The sequence below is a fragment of the Topomyia yanbarensis genome, chromosome 1, assembly GCF_030247195.1.
Source record: "Topomyia yanbarensis strain Yona2022 chromosome 1, ASM3024719v1, whole genome shotgun sequence".
In the NCBI taxonomy this organism is placed as follows: Eukaryota; Metazoa; Arthropoda; class Insecta; order Diptera; family Culicidae; genus Topomyia; species Topomyia yanbarensis.
Window position 1 is genome coordinate 198,464,703 of NC_080670.1, and position 24,947 is coordinate 198,489,649.

At 40.3% G+C, this 24,947-nt stretch overlaps 1 protein-coding gene across 17 annotated transcripts in view; it reads right to left on the reverse strand.

Moving 5' to 3' along the window:
- The window catches only part of LOC131687212 (protein lap4-like), a 168,092-nt gene that overhangs the window by 131,422 nt on the left and 11,723 nt on the right, over window positions 1-24,947 (reverse strand). For all 17 annotated transcript variants that reach the window (XM_058971315.1, XM_058971295.1, XM_058971312.1 and 14 more), the window contains one exon: window positions 585-702. In XM_058971315.1, coding sequence (XP_058827298.1) covers window positions 585-702 — 118 coding nt within the window. The remainder of the gene's footprint in view (window positions 1-584; window positions 703-24,947) is intronic.

Consider the following 24,947-nt stretch of genomic DNA (forward strand, 5'->3'; position numbering starts at 1 on the left):
TTTTCGGCGTAGTGCCATTCGACCTAACAATGTTAAGTCAATGGAAGTGGAACCATTATGTTAATTTACTTTTACTTTTCAAAACAGATTCCTCTTGTGAATTGTTTTTTTATTCAGCAAAAAGTTTTTCTTAAGGTGAAATTTGTTATGATCCATTTTCAATCAATTGCTAAAATGCATATGTCTCTATTAGCAGAGACCGGAACACCACTATGATAAAGGGGATTCAATAAAGAAACAATAAAACTAATTTTATGAACAGTGCACCCCATGACCCAAAACGTCTTCCCTCGTTCATCAATCAAAAAACATCCAATTCCCCTAAATCGATCCGGAGATGGAAAAGAGGAAAGAGAAAAACCCTCAAATTAAATTACCCGCGATTGGCTGGGTTATGCGCGGCGCGATACCGCGATTGATGAGAGGTTTCGTCTCGGGGGTCATGCGAGTAGGCAGACAGACAGACAGACATGAAGTGACTATTACCTCCTGCACGTGGGATAAGTGCAGAGAGATGCACTACGATGGAAACCACATTGCCATCACGGAAAATGTTTTAATACGCACAATAAGTTCTAACTTACCATTCCGGGAGACGTCCAGCTCGACCAGATTCTCAAAGTTCTGGATGTCCGCCGGTAGTTTCATGATCTCATTGTCGCTGAGTCCGAGCTTCCGCAGCCGATGCAGGCGAAAAAAGTTCTGGAAAGGGAAAGAGAGAGAGCAGAGAAAAGTGACTTAGTAACGATGATGATGAAGTCTTGTGTAAATAAACCTTCTTGAAGAAGCGCTCCTCGCCAATTCCGTGGAAAATCGGAGGGGTGAGAAAAAAGAGCCAGCTAGTGTCTCTGAGGTTCTTTTTGTTGTTCGTTTCTTCGCTGGCATCAGTCTTTCAACGAAACTTAATGCATTTTAATTTGGGCCACGGCATTGAAAGGAATACATTATTTTGCACCATTTTTGCCGTATAATGCATATATGAACGTACCGCGTGCGGAGTGCAAAACAACGGTTGGTCAGAGAGGGGGAGAGGGGGTCAGGTAGCATGAGCGATAAACAAAAAAAAATGGAAATGCTGATTCAGGCGCGGTTTTCAGGGTTTGGGCCGTCGTAGACAGTCGTAGGGCAGCGTCGTCGTGTGCGGTAGGCTCAGCTCGATATGGTCGCGGTATGTCAATGTCAACTGTGTTGTTGTTGTTGTTGTTTGCTGACTGCTGTCGTTATTATTTTGCATTCGTAGCATATGACACACAAACCGTGAAATGGTGAAGGTCTGCCAAAACCGGTACTAGCACCGACGGGCGGATGCGAGGGAAGGAGTTTACGGGTTTGTGTCATTTAGTATATTGTTTGCCATCGAAGCGGGTTGTCTTTGGGGAACTACTTTGTTTCGTAGCAACCGAAAGTGCTAGTCCAAATAAATAACAAGCCACTATAATAGCGTGACCATAAGATTGGCACTGATATGAAGGGAAAACAACAAATACTATCAACTTAAGGAAAATAGCGGAAATTGACAGGAAGTTGCTAAAGTGGATGATCTTTTCCACTCTCTTATTTGCGGAATAACCTCTCTCATCTGGACTTGTGAATTTATGAATCAGCAGATCTGTTTCTGAACAAAAATGAAATTTTTTGATCCTTTTACTAATTTTGATTATAGAGGTTTTAACCTTAACCGCCTCCTTTCGGGTTAGAGAAATCTCTTTTTGAAAAATCTTTAACCATATGTGTGGGGATGGGAATCAAACCTAGGTGAGCTGCGTACAAGGCAATCGATTTACAAACTACGCTATGCCCGCCCCCCTAATTTTTAGATCCAAAAAGCTTCATTTATCTCATATTTCTAGAAGAATTCAAAACTATGGGAAAATCGTTCCGGGTCCACTTACTTTTCTTATGTAGCCACATAACGACAATGTTTTCTGCAATTTTGTCCTTTTCTGTTTTATGTTTGATTTACTCATGCTTTCACCCGTTTTACGTTTCATTTTCGATGTTATTATTTTTTAATTTTGATTCGATTGTTATTTTCTAATTTAACTCACTGATAATTTAATTATCATTAAATTAAATTAATTATGGAATTTACGTTTCGACTTCGTCTCATCAGAATCCGACACTAACTTAGTGACAGGACTAAGCTAGCGTCCGATTGATGCTAGCTACAAAAAAAACGGAAACACTATTTGTGTGCCTGAGCAATCCCCTAGTCAAGCGTGATGTCCCGCAAGAAAAGGTCTTGTCCTGTCACTAAGTTAGTGTCGAATTCTGATGAGACGAATTCGAAACGCAATTCCATAACTAATTTAGTTATAGGTTTTGTGCTCTCCACGCGCAAAGATGGTTGTAAACAATTTTCTCCTAAACGGAAAAAAATAATTTTCAACTAAATTGTTCTACACTAAGGATAAATGTGACATCATTAAATTATTTAAAATTTTACAATTTTTTTTACTGTTTTCTGCAAGAATAAATTCTACTTACCTTAAATAACGTTGAATTTTGCGTTGCAAATTCATCTCATCAGTAACTAGCAGCAGCCGTAACATAGCTTGTGTGAATGCCTAAAGCTATTCTCGAGTGATGTCTCGAAAAGCAAGCACAGAAGCGTTTTGACGTTCACACGTGCTCTGTGTCAGTGTTTGGATTTAGTTTTTAATTGGGACCAAGTTGGGGCTAGTTATTGATGAGATTATATTGAAACACAAAATCCAACTTCACATTTTTTGGATTTAATTTCTGGAAGTAATGATTCAACTGATTCAATACTGGGGGTCCTTTTCTGTGAAAGATTCCCAGTTTTTGAATTTTAATAACAGCCATTGGACTAGTTGAAATAACTAAAATGTTGCGTAATCTTCAAAGTAACAATCGGAGTTTTATAGCACACTACAAGTGCAATCTAAATCTTATGAGTAGCTATAAAATTACCATAATAAAACCTCAATTGTGACTAGGGCTGATCGGTAATACAGTAAGGACTAGGGTTCGCAATACCGACCCTTTTTGGCGAGAACCGGTACTACGGTACTGAAGCCCTCAGTACTGGCAGTACCGGTAAAGTACTGGTACTCGATTTTTTTTAATTCGAAAAAAGCTTCAAACTAAAATTGAATGCTCAAACTGATGATCTTATTCTTAGGTGATTGATTTGTGCTGATCAAAAAACATATTTATTGTTGTTGCACAGTTGCGTTTCATCAGAAACCGATACTAACTTTTTGTCGGAATAGTGCTTTCGCATAGGCCTTCTAAGCCAAGACAAGTTTCGGCTTCACGGTGTCTCATCGGCATAAACAGAACTTCTGCTCGGACGGGACATCACGTTTGATCAGTCGTTCGATTGAAACACAAAGTGTGTTTTAGTTTTAAGGGATTTGCGTCAAGCCAGCGCTAATCTATTTCGACAAAAAGTTAGTGTCGGTTTCTGATGAGGCGAAGCCGAAACGCAACTGTGTAACAAATAAGGATTTGTGCCCTTCAAGTGCAAAGACTGTTTTTTTTGGTGTACACCAAATTTTCCTCCTTAGGGTGAAATATAGCATAATGTTTGTTTTTAATTCTTTTGGAATGGCAAGACTCATTTCAGTAGAAAATATTTTTCGTAGGCCGCTTTTATTTCGAAATCCAGGTCACTTTGAAATCATTAACTGCTAAGCGGTGCTACTTTCGTCGACATCAACAGATGGTAAATGTAAGAAACCCTATTAACAGCAGTAAATCAAAGCGAGAACGACAGTCCATGGGAGCAGGTTGATCGCATTTTCCCTCTTGCTTTTCTGTAAACTGGTTTCGACCTTTATGTCGTTTGCCTACTATTCTCTAATGCATACCAACGCTCCTTGCTTTCCTGTAAACTATGGAGTTTCGCAGAATTTTTCGATCACAAATAATTACAAATCGCCTCATTTGAAGCAGTTCATCAAGTCTAAAATTGTTAGCTACTAAATCGCTGTTCGTTCTTTTATAGATAAAGATTTATGAGCAAACCAAATACAGACATGACATAGACCATGGTCTTATTACGCGTCACACAGTGAATAATGGAAACCAATCAGAATGTCGCTAATAAAACAAAATCATTGCAAAATTTTTACGTCTCTTACGCTAGATGTGAATATTTTGAAATTTAGTACAAGATCGTTAAAATTTAATTTCGACAAAATAGTGCAGGAATTTAAACATACCGTTCAGTACAACGGGAGCAAGTAATATAACTAACTTCTATAATTATTATGATGGTGGCCTCTCCTCATTCCACCACAAAGGTGTTAGCTCAATGATTTATCTAGAAGGTAATTACTATAATTAAAAATCATCTTGAAGACCGATATTTTGAAGCATGTCCCCCTAGAGAGTCCACATATTTTTTATAAAAAATTGCATGGTACCGAAAATACTGGTACTGGCTTTTGCAATGGGTCGGTATACTCGGGATTTTCGGTACAGGTATTACCGGTACCACAACCCTAGTAAGGATCGGTTTTTATCAGCCTTTTGGTTAATTTTATGCTGATAAAATGGGGATTTTGGCATCATCGGAACATATATTTCTCTTTCTTTTTAATAAACCAAGGCTCTTAAAATATTCTTCCTTTGTCCCTAGATGTAACCACATAACTCTTTCTGATTATTTAGTTTAAATATCACTTAAGGGGGTCTGACAGTGAAAATTTAAAAAAATATTATTTTTGCAATATTTCGATTTTCTAAGATATGAATAATATGCTCAAGAAAGTTACTCGAATTCAACATGGTTCGTCTGCTAGAGCCCATCAAACTACCAACTATCAATTTTCATATGAAGCTGACAAAATCGGGTCAAAAAGCTGATAAAATCGGGGATAGACAAAATCGGGTATTCACTGTAGCTACATAATGACAATTTTCTGCAGTTTTGTCTATTTTTATAATTATTAAAGAAAATTTCCTTTTTGTTATCATGTATACTGGTTTTGTTCTAATTATTTACATATCCAGTTTTAAGATTTATTTTTTAATGCTTTCGCCTGTTTTATGTTTCATTTTCTCATATTTATTTTTCCATTGTTGCCAGCTTGTCGATTTTTTTTTACTTTCTTTCATTGTCTTGCTTATTTTTTTTGTTTTTATTTACGCCAACGTGGTACCAGTTAGACATTAAATCCAAACTAATGTCAAATTTGCACCAGTTAGACACTAAATCCAACCGGTTACACATAACCTGTGTGAACTCTTAAAGCAAGTGACTGGCGTGGAGTGAGGTCTCGGGGAAGGAAGCACCGGACCTCTCGCGTTCATACAAGTTGTATCACTGTTTGTTGAATTTAGTGTCCGCCTATTTGATATTAGTTTGGATTTAGCGTCTCACTGGTACTAAGTTAGTGATAGTTACTGATGAAATGAATTCGAAATGTAAAATTTAACTTTATTTACTTTTTTTGGACTTAACTTTTTGAAGTCTTTGGGGATCTATCTTTGCTGGAAGCAAGCGGTAACCTAATAACGCACATATTCGCGCAACAATGCATCGGTTACGTCCGGAAATCTCTTGTTTTGATCTTAGCAGTCTAGGTCCATGCCTTCAGCTGAGGCAATAAAAAATGACGCTCATATTCACTCTAGATAACACGTTCCATGGCGACATGACCGGAAACTCTAGTGATATGGGGAAATTTACTCTCATCTAGCATCTGAACCATGCACTAAAATTAAGTATCAGCTTCACGATCCGCGCGCGATCATCGAAGAATACGCATGAATATGTGAATGGCCACGCGGGTATAAAATCCAATTTATGCACGCAGAGTTTCATACATGCTAGCACACGCGACAAACACGTTAACATACAAACGCTTGAACCTTTCGCGAACATCCACGCGCACCTGCGATGTCGCAAGCAGGATAACACCTCGACGACTAAGTGAACGTTTTAGAACTTATAAATTTACAAACGCGGTCTCAAGAGTGAATCTACAAACGCCCATGTTCACGCGATCATTGATCAGTTACGTCCGGAAGTCCCTACTCTCGGCTCTAGCAGCCTAGGTCGATGCCTTCAGTTGCGTTGCGTTGCGTTGCGTTGTGACGATGATTTTGGCGGATTGCACACTGACTTCATCATGTTTGACTGCTGATTATCTAATAAGAGTTGCTTAGGAAGTGGTAAGTAGGAATTCATACCAATCCGACCCATATTAAAACCTCAACAGCATGATAGCCATCATTGCCAGCCGCCCCCATCTCCATCGTTCACGGGGAAGGATAAAGGATAAGGTAGACGGGAAGTGTTGATGCTCCACCTACTTAACGGAAGGACGACGATTCATCAGACTCTTCCATAGGTGTCGCGGAGTTGGTGGTTTGGAAGGGTATCAGGTCTAGGATTCGCTCCAAGCAAACGATGCGACCTGTAAAGCATGTTTTATTAGGTAGTTGTTTAGTTAGTCTTCGAGTGCACGATCACTCGAAAAAGAGATGATCTTGTTTAGTTTTTGGTTATTTTTAAACTCTGGGCAGCCGGCTACCGAGAGTATACTATGTTCCCTAAACAAAAGCAATTTGAACTCCACACGGCCGACCGTGGGAGTATTGCCTAGAAAAGCTAATCTTATCCGCGTAATGGGCCGGATCACTATTTATTGCAACAGTATTTGGACAGAATTCGCTACTTCTTCTCTACGATATATTTATTGGCTTGAAAACTACCGAGTGATAACACATTATACAGGCAAAAATAGCGAGAGATGTTATAAATCAAGGAAAGTATTTCTTATTTTCCATATCGGATTGTTTGTGGAATACAAGTATACGAGCGATAATACCGAACACTGAAGGGAAATATAAAGGATTGTTAACCTGATGCACGGGCTTGTTAGCAATAACGGAGCTTTAAATTAGGTTCATAAAAACAGACGCGGCGAATTTTCAATACGTATTGACCCGTGTTCATAGATACTAGTCAGATTAGTCGTATTGGGGCTAATTTCCGATCAACTATTCATTTTTACGGCAATGTTTTCTCGACTAGATCTGTTCGCACCCTCTCATTCTGTTCGCACCCTCTCATTCTGCGGTCTAAGGACCAAATGTCATCAATAGACTTAGACTCGCGTGGAGGCATGAGATAGGAAACTTGTAAGAATTTTGCTATCCCACCGTTTGACTACCAGAATGGATGGGAGAACAGTAATACTAGCAAATACCGACTACCATAAGAGCGGTGCAAATTTGAACGAGTGACGTAGAGTACTGCACTGAAAAAAGGACCAGGAGTGCGATTTTACGAAGTTTTAGCTTCCGATGGCCCTACATTTTCTGACAAAGTGAAGTTCTTGAATGTTGAGATTTTTATTACTGTTTAGAAAAGCAAAAGTATCATAAAGCTAGTGTCAGGCCTTCATGAGACCTCAAGGAGTCACTTTTGGAGGTATTCGTAAATGTAGATTTGTCGGTAGACGGTTCCAAATATAATAGAAAAATACCTAATTTAACACAACTACAGATCACTTGCAACATAAAAAGCTTTTTGTGAAATTCGACAGCTCCATCTTAGGCCAATTCAATAAATTTCCTACATGAAAGTTTCCATTTTTTAAAAACGGTTTTTAAACCAAAGCTTTGGAAGTTAAACCTTGGCGTGGAAGTGCCGGTATATTAATATATTCTGTTACTTAGTGTAGAATTAGATTTCGTCATTTACGGCTAATATACAACCGCCAGAAGAAACTTAAAACGTTGGTACACAATCAAGAAAGGCGAATCAGAAAAGGAGCAGTATATGTCAGTGATTCACTAAATACAGACTGGAAAGAGGGTAATATGGAAAACCTTAAGGTCCGTCCAGATTAAGTCTTCGGTACGGAGCAAAACGTCGGCCTAGGAACTCCTAGCATGTTGTTAGTCGCCTCTTACGACATGGGAGCAGTTCCCAGAGGTTCTATTCTTGGTTGAAATAGTGCAAAAAGATTTCAGCCCGCCGGACACCACACGGCTTCCTAGGTCGATGCCTTCAGTTGGACCACTAAAAAAATAGACGCTCATATCCACGAGACAACACGTTCCATGGCGACACGACCGAGAATTTTAGTGATGATGAAAAACTAACTCTCTTCTAGCATCTGAACAGAACACTGGAAATTAGGTATCAGATGCACGATCGCGCGATCATCCAAGAACACACGCGAATATGCGAATGGACACAAGGTTTTAAATTCGAATTTATACACGTATATCATACAAACTCCTACGTGATCGAACATGTTAATGCACAAACGCTCCAGCACTTCGCGATGATACATACGATCGTGAAGTCCCTAGGCCCGCACATATCTGAACCGTACAATGAGTTACGGCCCGCTGCAAATTGGCTTAAGCAGTGGGCGCAATTGCCTATCTCGTCTGAAATTGTTGCGAGTAAATCCTATGTTGTGCATTTTTTTTTCTTATCTTGAAAATGGAAAATGCTGCTCCCCCCTTCAGGTAAACTTATATACTAAACAATCAGAAAGGGTTATGAGGCTATGTCAAGGAACCAGAGAAGAATGTTTTAATAGCTTCGGCTTTTAACAAATAAAGAAAAAAATGTTACGATTTTGCCAATGTCCCCATTTTGCTGTACTCCCTTTAATTGCTGATTGAATAATATATTATGGTCAGTTTCACGTCTTTTCTATTTGCTTCCACGTAGCATTTTCCGTAATGTTCAAACTGTACAAAATTGACACATGGCGATCCGGCTTTCATGTGTACAAAACGTAATCTGAGCTTGGGTAGTGCTTTGAGCAAGGTTCATGTACGAAGGGACAGAGTTAGCTAATGGCATTTCCACCAAACGAATATAGCTATCTATGCACAGGAAGAAATTTAGAAATTTAGACTGGAACTCTTCGATGTAGGAATCGGTTAAAAAAACCTTCAGTTGTAAGTAGGGGTTTGCCCACTACTCGGGTTCTTGTTTGCCCGGCGTACCCTTCTTTTCAGGGCGGCCTAGGTGCCTCTGCAGAATTTCGGATTTTCGTCGCAACAAAAAAAGGTAAACAAAACAAATAAATTTAATTTTACCGTGTTTATTTCCTCCAACTCTCTCCACTGCTGCTGCTGCTAATCTGCTACTGCTGGGCGGAAAGGCGGGTGGTCTCGTCCGACCGGCCGGGCCAGCAACGGCCAAGTTCTCCCGATTTGAGTTGACTGCTCCTGCAGCGGTCCTTGACAATTAGCTAGGGAGGTGAGCTTAGCTCCTTTGTTGGAACCTTCCTAGCGACGATGGCGAATTATCGCCGGATATACTCGCTCCCCGCGAGAGATCCCAGAAGTCACCGCAGTGTACTTCCCAGGGAGCACCTTTGGCCACCCTGCTTCGCTCTCCTTGACGTTTAGCTGTGAAGGAGAGCTAGGCTCGTTCGGCTGATCCTTCACAGCGAGAGCGGAAAGGCGTCTTCTGGGTCCTTTATGGTAAGCCGGAGAAGCGAGTGGCTCCTTAACGCTTAGCTTCCCTAATCGGCGACCCGACACCAGACCAGAGTTCTCGAACCACGAGCCGGTACTTTTGCGGGAATTTACTTCCGCACACACGCGTTATTTGGCGGGTTGGACTTTCCAAAAACAAACCGGTCACTACCGAAAACAAACCGAACTGCAACGTGGTCCGAAACTAACTGCCTTCTCTCGATGGCCGCCTTTTTCACTCCACCAAACAACCACCAAAAAAACACACCGCCGCATAGCTGTCATTGCCATGGTACAGCATAGTTAGCAATCACTTTTACAGCGAGAGGAGAGCGGAGACCTACCTAAACCCTATGTTTCTTATATACAAATGTTCAACAAAAATTACTACACCTATCTGCACAAACAAAACCGTTCACAAACGAGAAATTGAACAAAAATTTACAACTTTAGTGTGGACGGTACAAAACAGCGGTGAGCATAAATTTTCGTAAACAATACACTCTACGGAGAGAGTACGCACGAAAGGGTATATTTCCACCCAGTGCCAAATTGTTACCCTGACGGGTTACACAGTATAAAGACCAGACACAAATATAGCCTATTCTTGCAAAATATATTAGGCACAAATCCCCGACTACATACGGGGAACGTACCATTAGGGCCAATATATTCTGATTCATTTTAGTCGACTTTTAATCTTGAATCAGTTGCCGGGGATTGAGATTTTCCTGATAGACTTCAAAAGATAAAAAATAAAAGAAAAAAATATAAACATTGGGTTTAAAATTTTCATTTTTGGAAGATAATTCAATTTATTTCGAACAATTCCTCCAGTGTACTACAACATAGAACTAGTGTATTTCAAGTGTAAATTCATTTGAATTTGAGTAAAATACAGCGCAAATAAGCCAACGATAATGTACAACAACAGTAGCAACAGCTACATGACAACAATGAACCAGTAATGCAACCATCCGGCACCGGGCAAAAGATCGGACTCGTGTTTCACTTCCATCCATTTTTTTTCTCCTTCTGCCCCGTTGTTAACATTTTCTATTTCTGTTTTCCTGCTGTAATTATAGCTGGAGATGAACATAGTTCGTATAGTATGTAGTTATTAATCTGTGTGTAGACAGCCGCCGTCGGGAAGTAATGCCTACAATGTTGTGTTACGCAGAATCAGCGCTTCGCTCATATTTCAACATAGGCTTTCAGGAATTGGAAAAATGTCAGCTACATTGTCGGGTTCTAATTGAATTTCTGAGACTGTCTCCCCGTTTGAAAGTAATTTATTATCTAATTTTTCGTTTTGTATTACTTCACTATAAAATGATTCAAGTACATAACCACATTCTCGATTGTATCTACACTACATCACCAGTCATTTACTAGAGGTCAGGGATAATCATAATTCAGCATCTTTCATTCGCATGCAAACTGAACGTGCGAGCCCGCGCACAATTCTTCCGAAGTCACGTGTGTGCCCGATGTAGAAGCTTACGCAAACGAATAACGCACATAGTATGCACCAACCAGGCAGCCGCCAGTCCAACCTAGATTGGGTGAGCGAGCGAACTTGCAACAAGCTTGTTGCACTTTTTGATTGACGGTAATCGGTTTCCGTGTGTGTACATCCGTCCGTTCATTTATTGCGTCATATTCACTAGTTCTAGAATAGGAAGAGTATCGGTGGTTGCGTCGCTTTGGTTGGTTGTCTGTGCAATATGAACATTCCAGCTGGAATGTGTACTCCGTTCCAACTCTTGAACGCTATCAGTAGGTTGGCTGATGGCGAAGCCACTTTGCACCGTACACGACGAACTGCTGCAGCATGTTTGCATTTTTCACATGGAATGTTACATGAGTCTGCGAGTGTGCCCTTATTGCGAGTTTTATTCACATATCAGCGTACTGAGTTGAATCTGATCGGAGTAATAGGAGGCTAGTATTTGGTTTCAGGTATGTACACTGAAACAAATGCATCCCATGAAATTCAGTAACCTTAGCTCAGTTTAACCCGTCCAAATCCCACCGGTTGGCAGTGGTATTATGAAAAAAAAAAAAAGTTGTCTGCATATTGCTTGGTCGCTCCATACAAACTACTTATTCTCGGGACGTAGTAGGTGTTAGCTTTACCGATTTTCCAATGACACGTTTCAAAATAAAAGAAACCTAGCAGTACAATCTGAAGCAGCCTAATTAAGGTCATAATTCGAGCTAACTTTCCTTCTACGAATCGTAAACCTAGTACATTGATATCGGATTGAACCCTTCGACAGATAAATTATTTTTTAATTCAGTGTATAAAAACTGCGAAATCAGCGTCCCAGTGATTTTGCGAGACCCCACCTACACAGACATCTACGTAAGCAGGTAGAGTGACGGTTGACATGCAGGACGCTTTGATCACCGAAACGAAGCTGGTTCGGATACACTTACAACTAGATGAATTTTCTGGAAGTTGACATTTGACAGCACATACCACCAGACTAGCAAATGTGCAATCATCACACCTAGCAACGGCATTGTTCTAGTTCGAATAACACTAGCGTTTCCAATTGCCTGGTCTGGTAAAACTGTTGCTGCGCTGAATGGATCTCTTAACAGAGTGAAATAAAAAAAGCCTTATTTGCAAATGATTATATTCATGCATGCCCGGTTTCCGAAATCCTCTTCAGTTTTTTTTGTTTGTTGGCAATTACACAGTGGTTGCCCAATTAGCCTTAGTTCTGAAATATTTAATTTATCGTATTTAAAGTCTTGGACACCACAATTACTACTACTACTACTACTCCGGAGGCCTCACCTAGTGTTCTCAAAGCCACCTAATCATCTGACAATTTTCAATCAGAACACAATTTTCTTCATTTTATATCTGATATTTGTTATTATTTTTTGTTCATTCCGAAAATAATGTACTGTTACATTTTTGTTAATTCATTCTGATCGGGTTGTCACGTGAAATAGCGATTACGCGTCACTTTTGGTGATGGATAAAGTTAAAACGTTTCACCTACCGAAATATGTCCTAATCACGTATAAATTAGAAAATATTTGCTGCTGTTGAATTATAAATTTGGCGGCTTCGGAAAGACGAAGCCAAACACAAAATGACGACTGCCGTAGCCGACATCTCACTTTCCTTCAAATCACATTGTTCTTTGGTATCCAAATGGTTTCAATTATCTATTTCTATCGTTTTCTGAATATCCCACATTCAAATGGTACCCATATTGATAAACGTTTCTGGTGTTTTTCTGATTACCGAAAGCCGCCATATGGGTTCAATCATCTGCTTACCACATTCTTTCACATGACACCACAGTTGATGAACTAGAATCTCTCGAAAGCCTTGAATCTGAAAATGGCGTAAATCGTTGTTTTCCGTCATCTACTGATCACCCTTTTTCGAATGACACCCATATTTATGAAATTGTTTTCTAGTTACCGGAAGCTACCATTTTAGATTTCAAAAAGTTACTTCTGTAGTTCATCTCTGTACCATCTTCTAATATACGCCTTAAAATGGCACCTGTATTGATCTAGTGTTCTGCGATACCGCAAGCAGCCATCTTGGATTTTAAAATTACTTCAACTATAAGTTTCTGCCACCTACTGATCATCCACAATTTTAAACGACTTACCTCAGATAGTTGCGATTGTGATTCGTAAAAGAAACATATTTAACTTGACAAGCAATTCGTAGCTGCGGAATAAAAAGCAAAGTTTCTCGTCGAGTTTACCCATCAAATCGTAACGTTAGACATGCAAGTTTGATGCCTGCAGAAACAAAAAAATTGTCGCAAAGTTTGCTTCTTTTATAGTGCGGACACTTTATTTATTCTGTAACAGTGCCTCTAGTGTTCGAATCTGGCATGCTTTGGAAGCACTTCACCTCGAAAATACACGTGTTTCAGTGGTAAGTTTTTATCTCGATACCATACGAAAGTTGAACATTGTCGCTCCTGCCACAGCACAAAGTGATGGCCGCTGCAGTTCGAATTGGTTTTCGCCGATAAATTCAACAGGAAACTGGTGATTTGGCAAGGGAATGCAGAGCTTATCATCATCAATAAAACGATGAACTAGAGAAAATGCATACATCTTTTAATCAAGAAATCAGGAGTCAGAATAAATTGGCTCGATTGGCACGTTCTCGATTTTTTCGGATATCCGTTTACTGATAATAAAAAATAAGTAAGGTAGAAAAATGGCAATACAATCGCAACACAAAACAGTAAGCAGCCTGGATTATTCACTCTTGAAGGAATAACGAACCCAACTGATGAAGCCCATATCTCTTTACCACACTGTACATAGGTTCACATATGTATGAAAAACCAAAAATCCGGATTCCATATCATTACTGCAGGGCAGTTGCATGTCAGATAAAAAAAATTTCCATAATCGGAATCACAAAGATCACACGAATAAAGCTCAGCACGCTGAATAGTGGCAATTGAGTATTAGCGGATGTGCAGACAAGTATCCACATAACTTTCTAGATTTAGCAATCTCAAAACATGGCGGGTTCTTCTAGAAGAACGCATAACTTGAAGCGAACAAGCCTCTTGCTGCTACTGTCAGTGAATTTGTTCTATCCACGACCGCATCTCCCAGTGAATCAATCGTTGGAAAATATCCACAAAATATTGAGTCGTTCAACCCTCTTCGTAGAGGTCCGGGTTCTAAGAATTGGGATTACGATATGTGACAATATCTAGAAGAAATTTAAAATGGTCAAAAATGGTACATTTAAGACCAGCTAAAGACGTACGGTTCGAGCTTGTTTGGTACGAGCCGGTATGCTAACTCATGAGTACTACTGTCAGAGCAGAGAGTTACATCTAACACCTCTTTCATGCCAAATCGGACAGATATTGGACGATTTCCCCTATATATGCAGATTTATGCTGTTTGAATATTCCATCAATTCAGTTCCTCTCAAAGTGATATCTAAGCTGCCCCAAATTGTGTGATGGGCATTTGCTTCACTCCCAGCTTTGAGTAGTAGCCCATTTCTGCAACAGTATGCTGCAACGTTTTTGAAATCATCGAAAGGTTACTCATATGTTATACGATTCATTATACTTGTCCAGCGAAAAATTACTGTTACAAAAAAGTGTTCTTGAATTTATTTTAGAGATTTCGGATTTAAGCTGATTCGGCTATGAACAACAATTAATTTTTCAAACTTGCCGTATTTTGGATAGGTATTGAGCTACGGATGTCGGCGGCACCTTGTTTGTTTCGCCAACTCGTCACCGTACAAGGACGGTTCCCCTTCTCTTTCATCAAACAGTTTGCATAGTTTTATCCTTGATGGAAGAATGAACATAATGATTGAATTCAATATTATGGGAAGAAATCATTGTAAAAACAACCATATTTATATTTGAATGACTAATATTGACATTGATCATTCTTTGTTTCATGAGCTGTTCTTCAAGATAATTATATTCTTATTGGACAATTGTTTGCTCAGAAACACAAATCGTGCTTTCGTTTTTCTTGGAGCTGGCGTCAATCCGACGCTAGCTTAGTTCGGTTACTAAGTTAGTGCCGGATTCTGACGAGACGAAGTCGAAACGCAAATGCCGTGACTAATTTAGTTATACGATGTGTGCTCTTCCCGCGCCAAGATGGTTTTAAGCAATTTTCTCCTTCGTGGAGAGAAAGTATTTTTTGCCCAAAATTTTGCCCACCAAGAATATAGCTTAGTGCATATTGCATTGGCTTCCTACACGGAAACAATCCGTTCATAAATTCATGAACAGGTCACGATGTCGTAAACTGAACGATTTACGAAAACCGTGACCAAGTTCCTGACATTATGAATAAATTATGAATAATAATAAATGAATAATAACTAAAAACCAGTTCGCTCCGAATATATACATGGCGCTACATTAGAATGTTTGGTTTGGTTGCTATTGTTGTTCCCTGGACATGTTTAGTTTTTGCTGTGATTCTTGTTCATGATTTGGGAATACGCAGTCGACAGTCAAACGTTGTTCATGATTTCAAGATCTTAGTCGCGCTGTCGGTAATTTCTATTCACGTTATCGTGATATTTGAGCCATGAGTAAAGTGATTGATGTTCATGATTTCAGGATCCTTGTCACGATTTTAAATATCATTGTTACGAGTTGTGTGACTTGTTTTCATGATCTCAGGAACTAAGTCGCGATTTTTGCAACTTTTGTACATGTTACCGTGATATTTTAGTCGTGAATAGAGCGATTCATGTTCATGATTTCATGATCTTAGTTACGATTTTCGTAGTTTCTGTTCATGTTATCATATTATATTTTTTGGAGATTACTTTCAAAAAGTAATGTAATTAATGTTCATGATATCAGCAGTTTTATCATGGTATTCGTAAATGCTCTTCGCTTTATCGTGATCTATTATTTTTTGGTTACTAATCTTTTTACTTGTAATAACGTAACAATATGAGCTGGGTCATTAAAATAAGACTCATTCGCAAAATCTTGTTCTGTGTAATATATTACGCATACTATTGGGGGTTCTCAGTGCAGTTTTCGTTTTCTGTCCGGACATCGCAATGAACCTTATCAAATGAATAACGATGTTCTAGGTCCTAATAGTTTTTTATATATCTACTGCTCGTACCTATTACTGGTCGCCAGTAGCTGGGTATTTCATGAAAAAGCGCATGGAACAAAAATTATTCCACGAAAAAAATCCTAATTTTGTGAAAGAGTTCGCGCAAAATTTCATTGCCATGTTTCATGCAACATGGCAATGAAATTTTTGTGTGAACTCTTTCACAAAATTAGGATTTTTCTTCGTGGAATCATTTTTGTTCCACGCACTTGTAAATGATTAGGGATATCTTCTAAATATCACAAGCACGCAAATAGATACTAGATAGATCGTAACTCACGTACTAGAAATCATGAACCAGTTCACGAATACATGAATAATATTTGATGATTTCGTAAACTATTTCACGAGCACGTGGATCGTGACTAATATATTAGGTGTCATGAATTAGATCACGGAGATTGCATGGATTCATTAATAAAATTCCGAATTTCGTAAAACAGTTCACGAAAAAATAGCCAGTGAAAAAAATCATGAGTCAACCTTTGGTTTTACAAAACAAAAACAAATATTTCTACTAATGAAGGCGTTACGGGCGTTACTGGAGGGAAATTAAACATAAATATGAAAGCCATGATTTTTGTTCATGGTAAATTTCATAACGTAAAAACGTGATTGTTTAAGAATTCATGGCACTTTATTCACGATCCTGGGACAATTTTTTTCCGCGTTATTCGCGCGTCAAGTTTCGATTTCATTAATTCTCACCAGCATAATCAGAAGTTTTTCTCTTGCGAGACATCAAACAGGACTGGGGTTTGCTCAGAAACACAAATAGTATTTTCGTTTCTGGAAGCTACCGTCAATCTGGCGCTAGAGCCTAGTCCTGTCACTAAGTTAGTGTCGGGTTCTGATGGGACGAAGTCGAAACGCCATATTCCATAACTAATTTAATTAAACACAAATGATTAAATAATTATTTTCCTGATTGAAGTGACATTAAACCGTTTCAAGTTGCTCGTTAAAGCAATTCAATCTGTTCTGTTTCAGTGCATTAAAAGGTAAACATGGCTAGTGCATAGTTTCAAATTAGACGTGCCTTATTTCCAGCTGATTTTCTCGATTTATTGTCAGCGGGTACAACATTACGCTCTTTAGTGGTTTCACAGTCGAATCCTGTGTTGTCCTGTACGTCCTGGCCACAAAATAGAAAGATGATCTGTATGATTCAGAAGTCGAACATTTATGAACATACGGTGCCTTCAAAACGCCTATTCTAACAGGTATGTCAACCAGCATCGATTTTCCGGTTCCCGGTTTCATTTCCCCGTCGTCCTAAGCGCACAACAGTAGCATCCCGCAGACCAAAACCACCGCTCGTATCGAAACAACGGTAGTTAGTGCATATTTATGCACAATGCGCATCCGGACCATTAATATTTCATCGCTCACAGTCGGGAAGTGAACTTGCTATACTATAATTCTACACGAGCCCGTCGCCTCTTCTAACTGCCTGGGTACTACTGTACTAATAAATAGAACAAGTTGCCATCAATGGCGGTTTCATCTGGATCTGTAGCCAGCGCGGTGTCTGTGTGATAGTTTACAAGTAATACTCAATACGTCGAAGGCGGGATAATATTGAGGATGGTAAAGGTGTCCACATTTCTTATATTGTTGCTATATTTTTTCCCGATTAAACAGAAAAAAGCCAAGAAGAAAACAATAGCATCAGGTGTCAAATTTAATTTTTATACAGATCGCTTGATTTTATTGAAAACAATTGTGGACACCTATGCGATATCTGAAAAAACCTGTCAACAATAGACTGAACGTTTTCGCAGCACCAACTTGCTGTTAGTCGTGAAACGGAGGTCGGACCATATGGATACTATTTTAAATTAGCAAAGTACTATGCTACTGAAATTGAGTGAAATTTTCACTCAGGACAGTTATTAAAGGACAACGACTTCAGTCTCCCCTTTCAAAAAGTACCAGCGGTGTCAGTGTTATTGTTGTGTACTGCGCAAAGCACGGCCTTTCTTCTCCAACCTTTTACAGTTCAATCGATCTGAAAAGCAATCCCACTCATTAACCCCAACCTCCCCCGGTTCCCACAAACTGATTGAGCAGTTGAAAAAAAAGGAACCCGATTGGCACATTTCCCATTGCTGCTGCTCCTGTTCGGTTCGACACATTCGCGCTAGCTGCGCGGCTTCAACTAGGATTGATAACATGCTGTGCCCCTCCTCAAAACATGCCGCCGGCCTGCTGCACCCTTGTCTACTAGGGACCGGAATGGAGACCACTTGCCAAGTGCCACCTGTTGGTGGTAGCCGGTGCAGTTCTTCCGCCGCTAGTTATTCGACTAATCGGCTTCTGAATGGATGGGGACGGGCAGACGATTTTGTCATCCCGTGCAATGAATGCACACAGTAGGTTGGGAATGAATCGGATACACGGAGACGAAATTGGTCCGTCATTTTGCGGGTTTGGGACTGGAATGCAGAGTGCGGATTTTTTTTCGTGTCACTCACCCAATGGTGGCTGTTCATTGAGTGTACGTTCGTTCTTTTCAATACACCGCTGCCAGCTAGTGTGCTCTAGTGCCAAGCCTTCCTTTGTGTTGTGTGTTACTACAACGACTGACTTGACGAGGGATTTGCTCAGGCGGAGATGAGTGCATTCCAGTGGTTTCCTGTGCATACAGTGCTGCTGCAGCCAGGTCTTTCAGCCGAGGGTAGCCTGTGGTTTCGCAACCACTAGCTCAGTACCTGAGGATGAAATACAACTCGGTGCACAAATCCGGGCAGCAGTGATTTTGCGAGCTGTTCCAATAAGTCATTGTTCAGAGGTGATCAGGTATAGGTTGTGCACGAAAAAAATCGGACAAATAGTAGGTAACTATTTGAAAATTGCACCATTGGCTCAAAGCTGTATTAAGGAAGATAACAATGATTACCATCGATTACCACCTCGGAACTTATAGCGTTCGAGCCGTCCCGTCAGAGTGTATCGTCCCTCCGATTCTCACAGCCTCCCTTCTAAAAGTTACAGTTCCTCTTCCACTGCTCTGCGATCAATGCCAATGATGTCAACCCGAGCAAATTCTCAAGGGCTCCTTGAAAAGACCATAGAAATTCGTGACAATGCTGCCGTTCATTTGCGTATCAGATTTTTTCCTAGCACCTTCGCGCGCTTTGTTGAACAATAGACAGGAGAGTGCATCGCCCTGCTTCAATCTATCCAACGTCACAAACATCTGCCTGATGTCTTTCCGGTTATTGTGATGCTCGAGTTTTACCCATCCTACGTTATGCGAATAAACTTAACCAGTCTTGTGGGGCAGCCATGTTCAAGCACTGTCTACCACGTTTCATTTGGTTTCACTGAATCGTACGTTGCTTTGAAATGAATCTACAAATGATGAGATCGAAAGTTTGATCCACGCAATTTATATAGAATTTGCCGCAGGGAAAAACGTCTGTTGCCAAGGTGCACTACTTAAATAGCAACTCCCGTGTATGATTTGAAGATAAACGTATCCGTGGTTGTCTGTCTTCCACGTTCTCTATATTGTTCATGACTCATGGATCCCATAACCTTTTCTAGATCCACTTTGAAGAGGCTTGTTTTATAAAATTCTTTGATTCAGGAAACAGATTTTTTGATTAGATCCTGTATCCTGCGTTAATCGGCCTCAAGACTTCGTTACTTTAATTCTGGCGTTCTACTGATGTTTCCTTTTGATGCTTTGATTTTTCAGCTATTTGATTTCTGCAACCGAGATGTTTTTCTTCGATCTCCTGAATTTATGGATCTCTCAATGCTTTGTGTTTTTTCTGACACCCAAATTCCTCGTTCTCTATCATTCCGGAATTTTCCATTGCATTCAAATGTGGAACATATAAAATTTTGGAACTCGTGAATGCTTGGATTTCAAGATACACGAGCTTCTCTCCAGATTGCAAGTTTTGTCAATTATCATTGAGGATTTCTGAAAAGTAGAAAAATTACTAATTTGTTCTGGAAAACTGGGATCAAAGTTACAAATCACACGATGCATTATTCCGGAGTCCGTTGTTTTCTGAAATTACTGTGGTCATTGGTTGCTGCTCCTCAATGCTACGGCCAAGTTGATCGGAGACCTTAAAGAGTGTAATGTCCATGTAGCTCATCAATACAGGTGTCTGTTCATTTTTGGTGGTACCCGAAGGGGAAAACAGATCAAAAAGTTGAGTTAAGTGAAAGCAATTATGTGAAAAAATACCCCCCCCCCCTAAGGGAGGAATCAAAACCTGCAACCCTTGGGACCCCGGCCTTCTATGAGAGATTTTACTCCCAAAACCTATGAATTTTTAGGATCTGTGCGCTCTTGGAACCTTTGCACTAATTTGACCTTTGGGGTCTTGATACCTTTGGATTCTTTGGACGCTTGGGACCTTTTGACTTTCGGAATCTTTGGAAATAAGCCTTTAGCTTCTTGGGATTTTTAAATGCTTAGAAGCTTTAGATTCTTGGGACATTTGGATGTATGGAACGTTTGGTCTCCAAGATCTTTGGAATCTTAGGACCTTTGGACTGTTTGCCTTTCGGATTTTAGGGATCTTTGAACACCTTTTAACTTTTGGAGCATTGGAGCGTTTGAACTCTTAGGTACCTTGAACTTTTGGGAACTTTTGGGATTCTTTGGATCCTGGACGACTTTCGAAATCTTGGGATCTTTGAGCTCTTGAGATTTTTGGACACGTACGTCCTATGAATACTTGGAACCTTGGAACTTATGAAACCTTTTGAATCTCGAGATCTTTGGACCTCTGGGGTCTTAGATTTATGGGACCTTTGAATCTATGGAACAATTGGGTTGTTAGGGTCTTTGGACACTATATTCTTGGTATCTTGGGAGTGCATCGCCCTCCCAAGATACCAAGTGCATCGGTATCTTGGGACCATTGAACACATATGATCTATTAACTTATGGAAGCTATGGACTCTTGGGTCCTTTGGATTTTTGGAACCTTTAGTCCATTGGGACCTCTAGATTACTGGGGTCCTTGAATTCCTGGGAGCTGTGGGCTCTTTGGACTTTTGCGCTTATGGAACCTCTGTGCTCTTGAAATCTTTGAGCTCTTGGGAAATTTAGATTCGTGGTCTCTTGGACTCATGGAATCATTCCATACTTGGGACCTATGGCTTTCCATACTTGGAACCTATGACATTTGGACACCAAGATCTTTAGAATCTTGGGACCTTTAGACTCCTGGGCCTTCGGACTCCAGGGATATTATGACTATTGAAAATCTTGGACTATTGGAGCATTTGGACTATTAGACTCTTTGGATTCTGAGGGGGTTCTTGGACTCTCGGGATGTTTGCGCTCTTGAGGTCTTGGACCCTCGGGAACTCTGAACTCTTGGGATCTATGGAACTATAGAAGCTATGAACTCTTGGGACCGAATTTTTGGAATATGGGCACAATTGGGACCTTTGCACTTATGGGAACTCAGGGCTCCGTGTAACTTTCAACTCTTGAGACTTTGGAGCGTTTGGACCCTTGGGACCTTTCACCACTTGGGATCTATGGACTAATGAAAACTATAGACTCCTGGAATCTTTTGACTATTGGAACGTTTGGACTTTTAGGTTTTTTGAACTCTTGAGACCGTGGGACCTCTAGCTTCCTGGGATCTTTGGGCTCTTAAAATCTCTCAACTCTTGGGACCTTTGGAAACTTGGGACCTGGGGACTGATGGAACTTTTGGAGTCTCGGAATCTTTGGACATCTAAGCTTTTACTTTCTTGGGACATTTGGAACTCGTAGGTTCTCTGGAAACTTTGAATTCTTGGGATGTTGGGAGCTTTCAACTATTGGGATCTATGGATTTATGGAAGTTATGAACACTTGGGGCCTTTGCACTTTTGGGGTCCTTGGTTTTTTGGGACCCCGGGATTCTTGGGACGTTTGAATTCTTGGAATCTGGGAACAATTAAAACTTTTGAAACTATAGAACCTCTGGGTTTTTGAAATCTTTACACTCTTGAGACGTTTAGACTCTTGAGACCCTTAAATATATGAACCCTTTGGACTCCAAGATCTCAGAAATTTTTGGACCTTTGAACTGTTGGCCTTTTGGATTTTAAGAATTTTTGAACGCTTGGAACATTTAAACTATTGGAACGTTTGGACTATTAGATTCTTTGGACTCTGGGAATCTTGGGCTCTTGGTATGTTTGCGCTCTTGAGACCTTTGTACTTTTGAGTTTTTTGGTTACTGGGGACATATGAAGCCTTTGGGCTCGCGAGATCTTTGGATCCCTTAGTTTTTAGATTCTTGGGATGTTTGGACTTTTGGAATATCTGAACTCGTAGGTTCTTTGGACACTTGGGACCCTAGGATTCTTGGGATCTTAGACACTCGGGAACTCTGAATTCTTGGGATCTATGGACTTATAGAAGCTATTAACTCTTGGGACCTCTAGAATCTTGGGACCTAATTTTTGGGATATGGGTATACTTGGGACCTTTGCACTTATGGGAACTCTGGGCTCTGGGTAATTTTGATCTCTTGAGACTTTGGAGCGTTTGGACTCGTGGGACCTTTGGATTCTTGGGACCTTTGAACACTTGGGATCTATGGATTTATGAAAACTATGGACTCCTGGAGTCTGCTGACTATGGACGTTTGGACTTTTAGATTTTCTGAACTCTTGGGATCTCAAAATCTCTGAACTCTTATGACCTTTGGAATCTCGTGACCTGGGAACTGATGGAACTTTTGGAGTCTGGAAATAAGCTTTTTCATTCTTGGGACCTTTGGACACTTATACCCATCGAACTCGCAGGTTCTCTGGAAACTTTGAATTCTTGGGATATTGGGACCATTCAACTCTTGGGATCTATGAATTTATGGATCCTATGAACGCTTGGGGCCTTCGCAATTTTGGGGTCCTTGGTTTATTGAGACCCCGGGGCTTGAGACCCTTTGGACTCCAAAACTTCAGCAATATTTGGACCGTTGAACTGTTGGGCTCTTGGATTATAAGAACCTTTGAAAGCTTGCAACATTTGGACTATTGGAACCTTGGGATAAATAGAATCTTTTGAACTCTTGAGATATTTGAAACCATGGGACGTTTGCATACTTGCAACCTTTGAGCTTGTGAAACATTTGGACTCTCGGAATCTTAGGACCTTCGAGACCATCCCAAGTAACAATTGAAGTTTTATAGCACGCTACAAGTGCAATCTAAGTTTTATCAGTGGCTATAAATCTATCATAAAACCAGAATTGTTACTAGGGATAGTCCTTGGGATCTTTGGATGCTTGAGATTTTTGGACTATTGCAACTTTTGGACTATTGTAACGTTTAAATACTTAGGTTCTTTGGACTCTTGAAACCTTTGGACTCTCGGTTTTCTTAACCACGGAGCCTTTAGATTTTCGTGATCTTTATATTCTTAAGATGTTTGGACTCACAACACTTTTGCACTTATAGTACTTATGGTTATTTTTAGACACTGGGGCTTATGGAACTGGAACCTTTGGATTCAAGCGACCTTTCAATTCTTTTCACTTTTTGACTGTAGCGATCTGTGGGCTCTTGGAAGCTTGTACTTCTGAATCTTTTACTCTCGTGACATTTGGTCTTTTAGGCTCTTAGGATTCCTGGGGCCCTTAGACACTTGGGCCATTTGAATTTCTAGGATCTGCGCACTCTTGCGACTTTTGAACTCTTGATATGTTTGCATTCTGAGACCTATTCACTTTTGGGATCATTGGACTCTAGGGAACTTTACACTTGGAACTTCGAACATTTGAGATCTTTGCACTCTGGCGAGCTTTGAATTCAAGAAATTCATGTGGTTGATCTTGATCTGTTCGGTCAGCTTTTTTTTGCTGCGACATTGTTAGTGCATATCTCTTCCGGCGATCCTCGTCTACGGGTCAACCTACTCACAAACATGATGCACGATCTGTGAATAGTCAGTAGTCCATTTCTAGATGTATGGCCCGTGTGTCCAAAAATGTCAAAACGGATACAGCTCTTTTCCCTCCGACCTCTAACTGAAACTCCAAGCGAACCTAGGTAGTTCACACCCACGTAACATAAGCTGACAAACGGCGTCAAACGTGTAACGGAAATTGGCACCTCTGGAGGGTACTGTGACTGGCCTCTTCCTAATCTTACCACGCCGACTTACTTGCTTACCGGCCCTCGCATGTTGAAGATCTGGAATCACTGACTAAACTTGACGACAACCGTGGTTACCGCGGCGGTGGTACTTTTTCAACAGTAATGTGCGGGATGAGTTAATTTTTCGATAGTTCTGTAGCGTGCATTAGCCAATGATCGTTCTACTTTGATAGCACCAAACTGATCGACAAAGAGTAACCTATACAATGGGCTAGTCAATTCAAGATTTTGCCATTTGTCTGGCTCTTGTTCATCTCGGTTGATCACCGTCAGGGTTCTGGTTTCATCTAGGTAGAAGTCATTCTGCTCTACTCGCCACAGATATTGACTATTCAGTCATTAGGTACTCGTGCTGGAGCAAAGAAACCATTTCAGCAGAGATCGATCGCCGTTGTAGCTTAGATAACCACTGGTAGCCTTGATGACCTCGATAGGAACCGCTTTGTTTTTCCACCTTCGACGCTCGCTCAAGTTGAGCTGCCAAAGATATTGCATCAACATCCGTCCATAAATAGGAAGTGGCAAAAATTCTTCAATGTATCCCTTAGTAATACTTCGTTCCTCCTGCAATCGTTGGCCGTATCAATCTTCTGAACGTCGGTATCGCTCAATCCCCTCAACATTGTTGAGGTGTTACTCATTTCTCACAGTCAAATCCTATTCTTTTCATCGACATCGTTTGAAATAATCTTTGAACAGTGGTGGCTGGACGACGGCGATTTTTTGAAATTCAACGAGTTCATTATTCT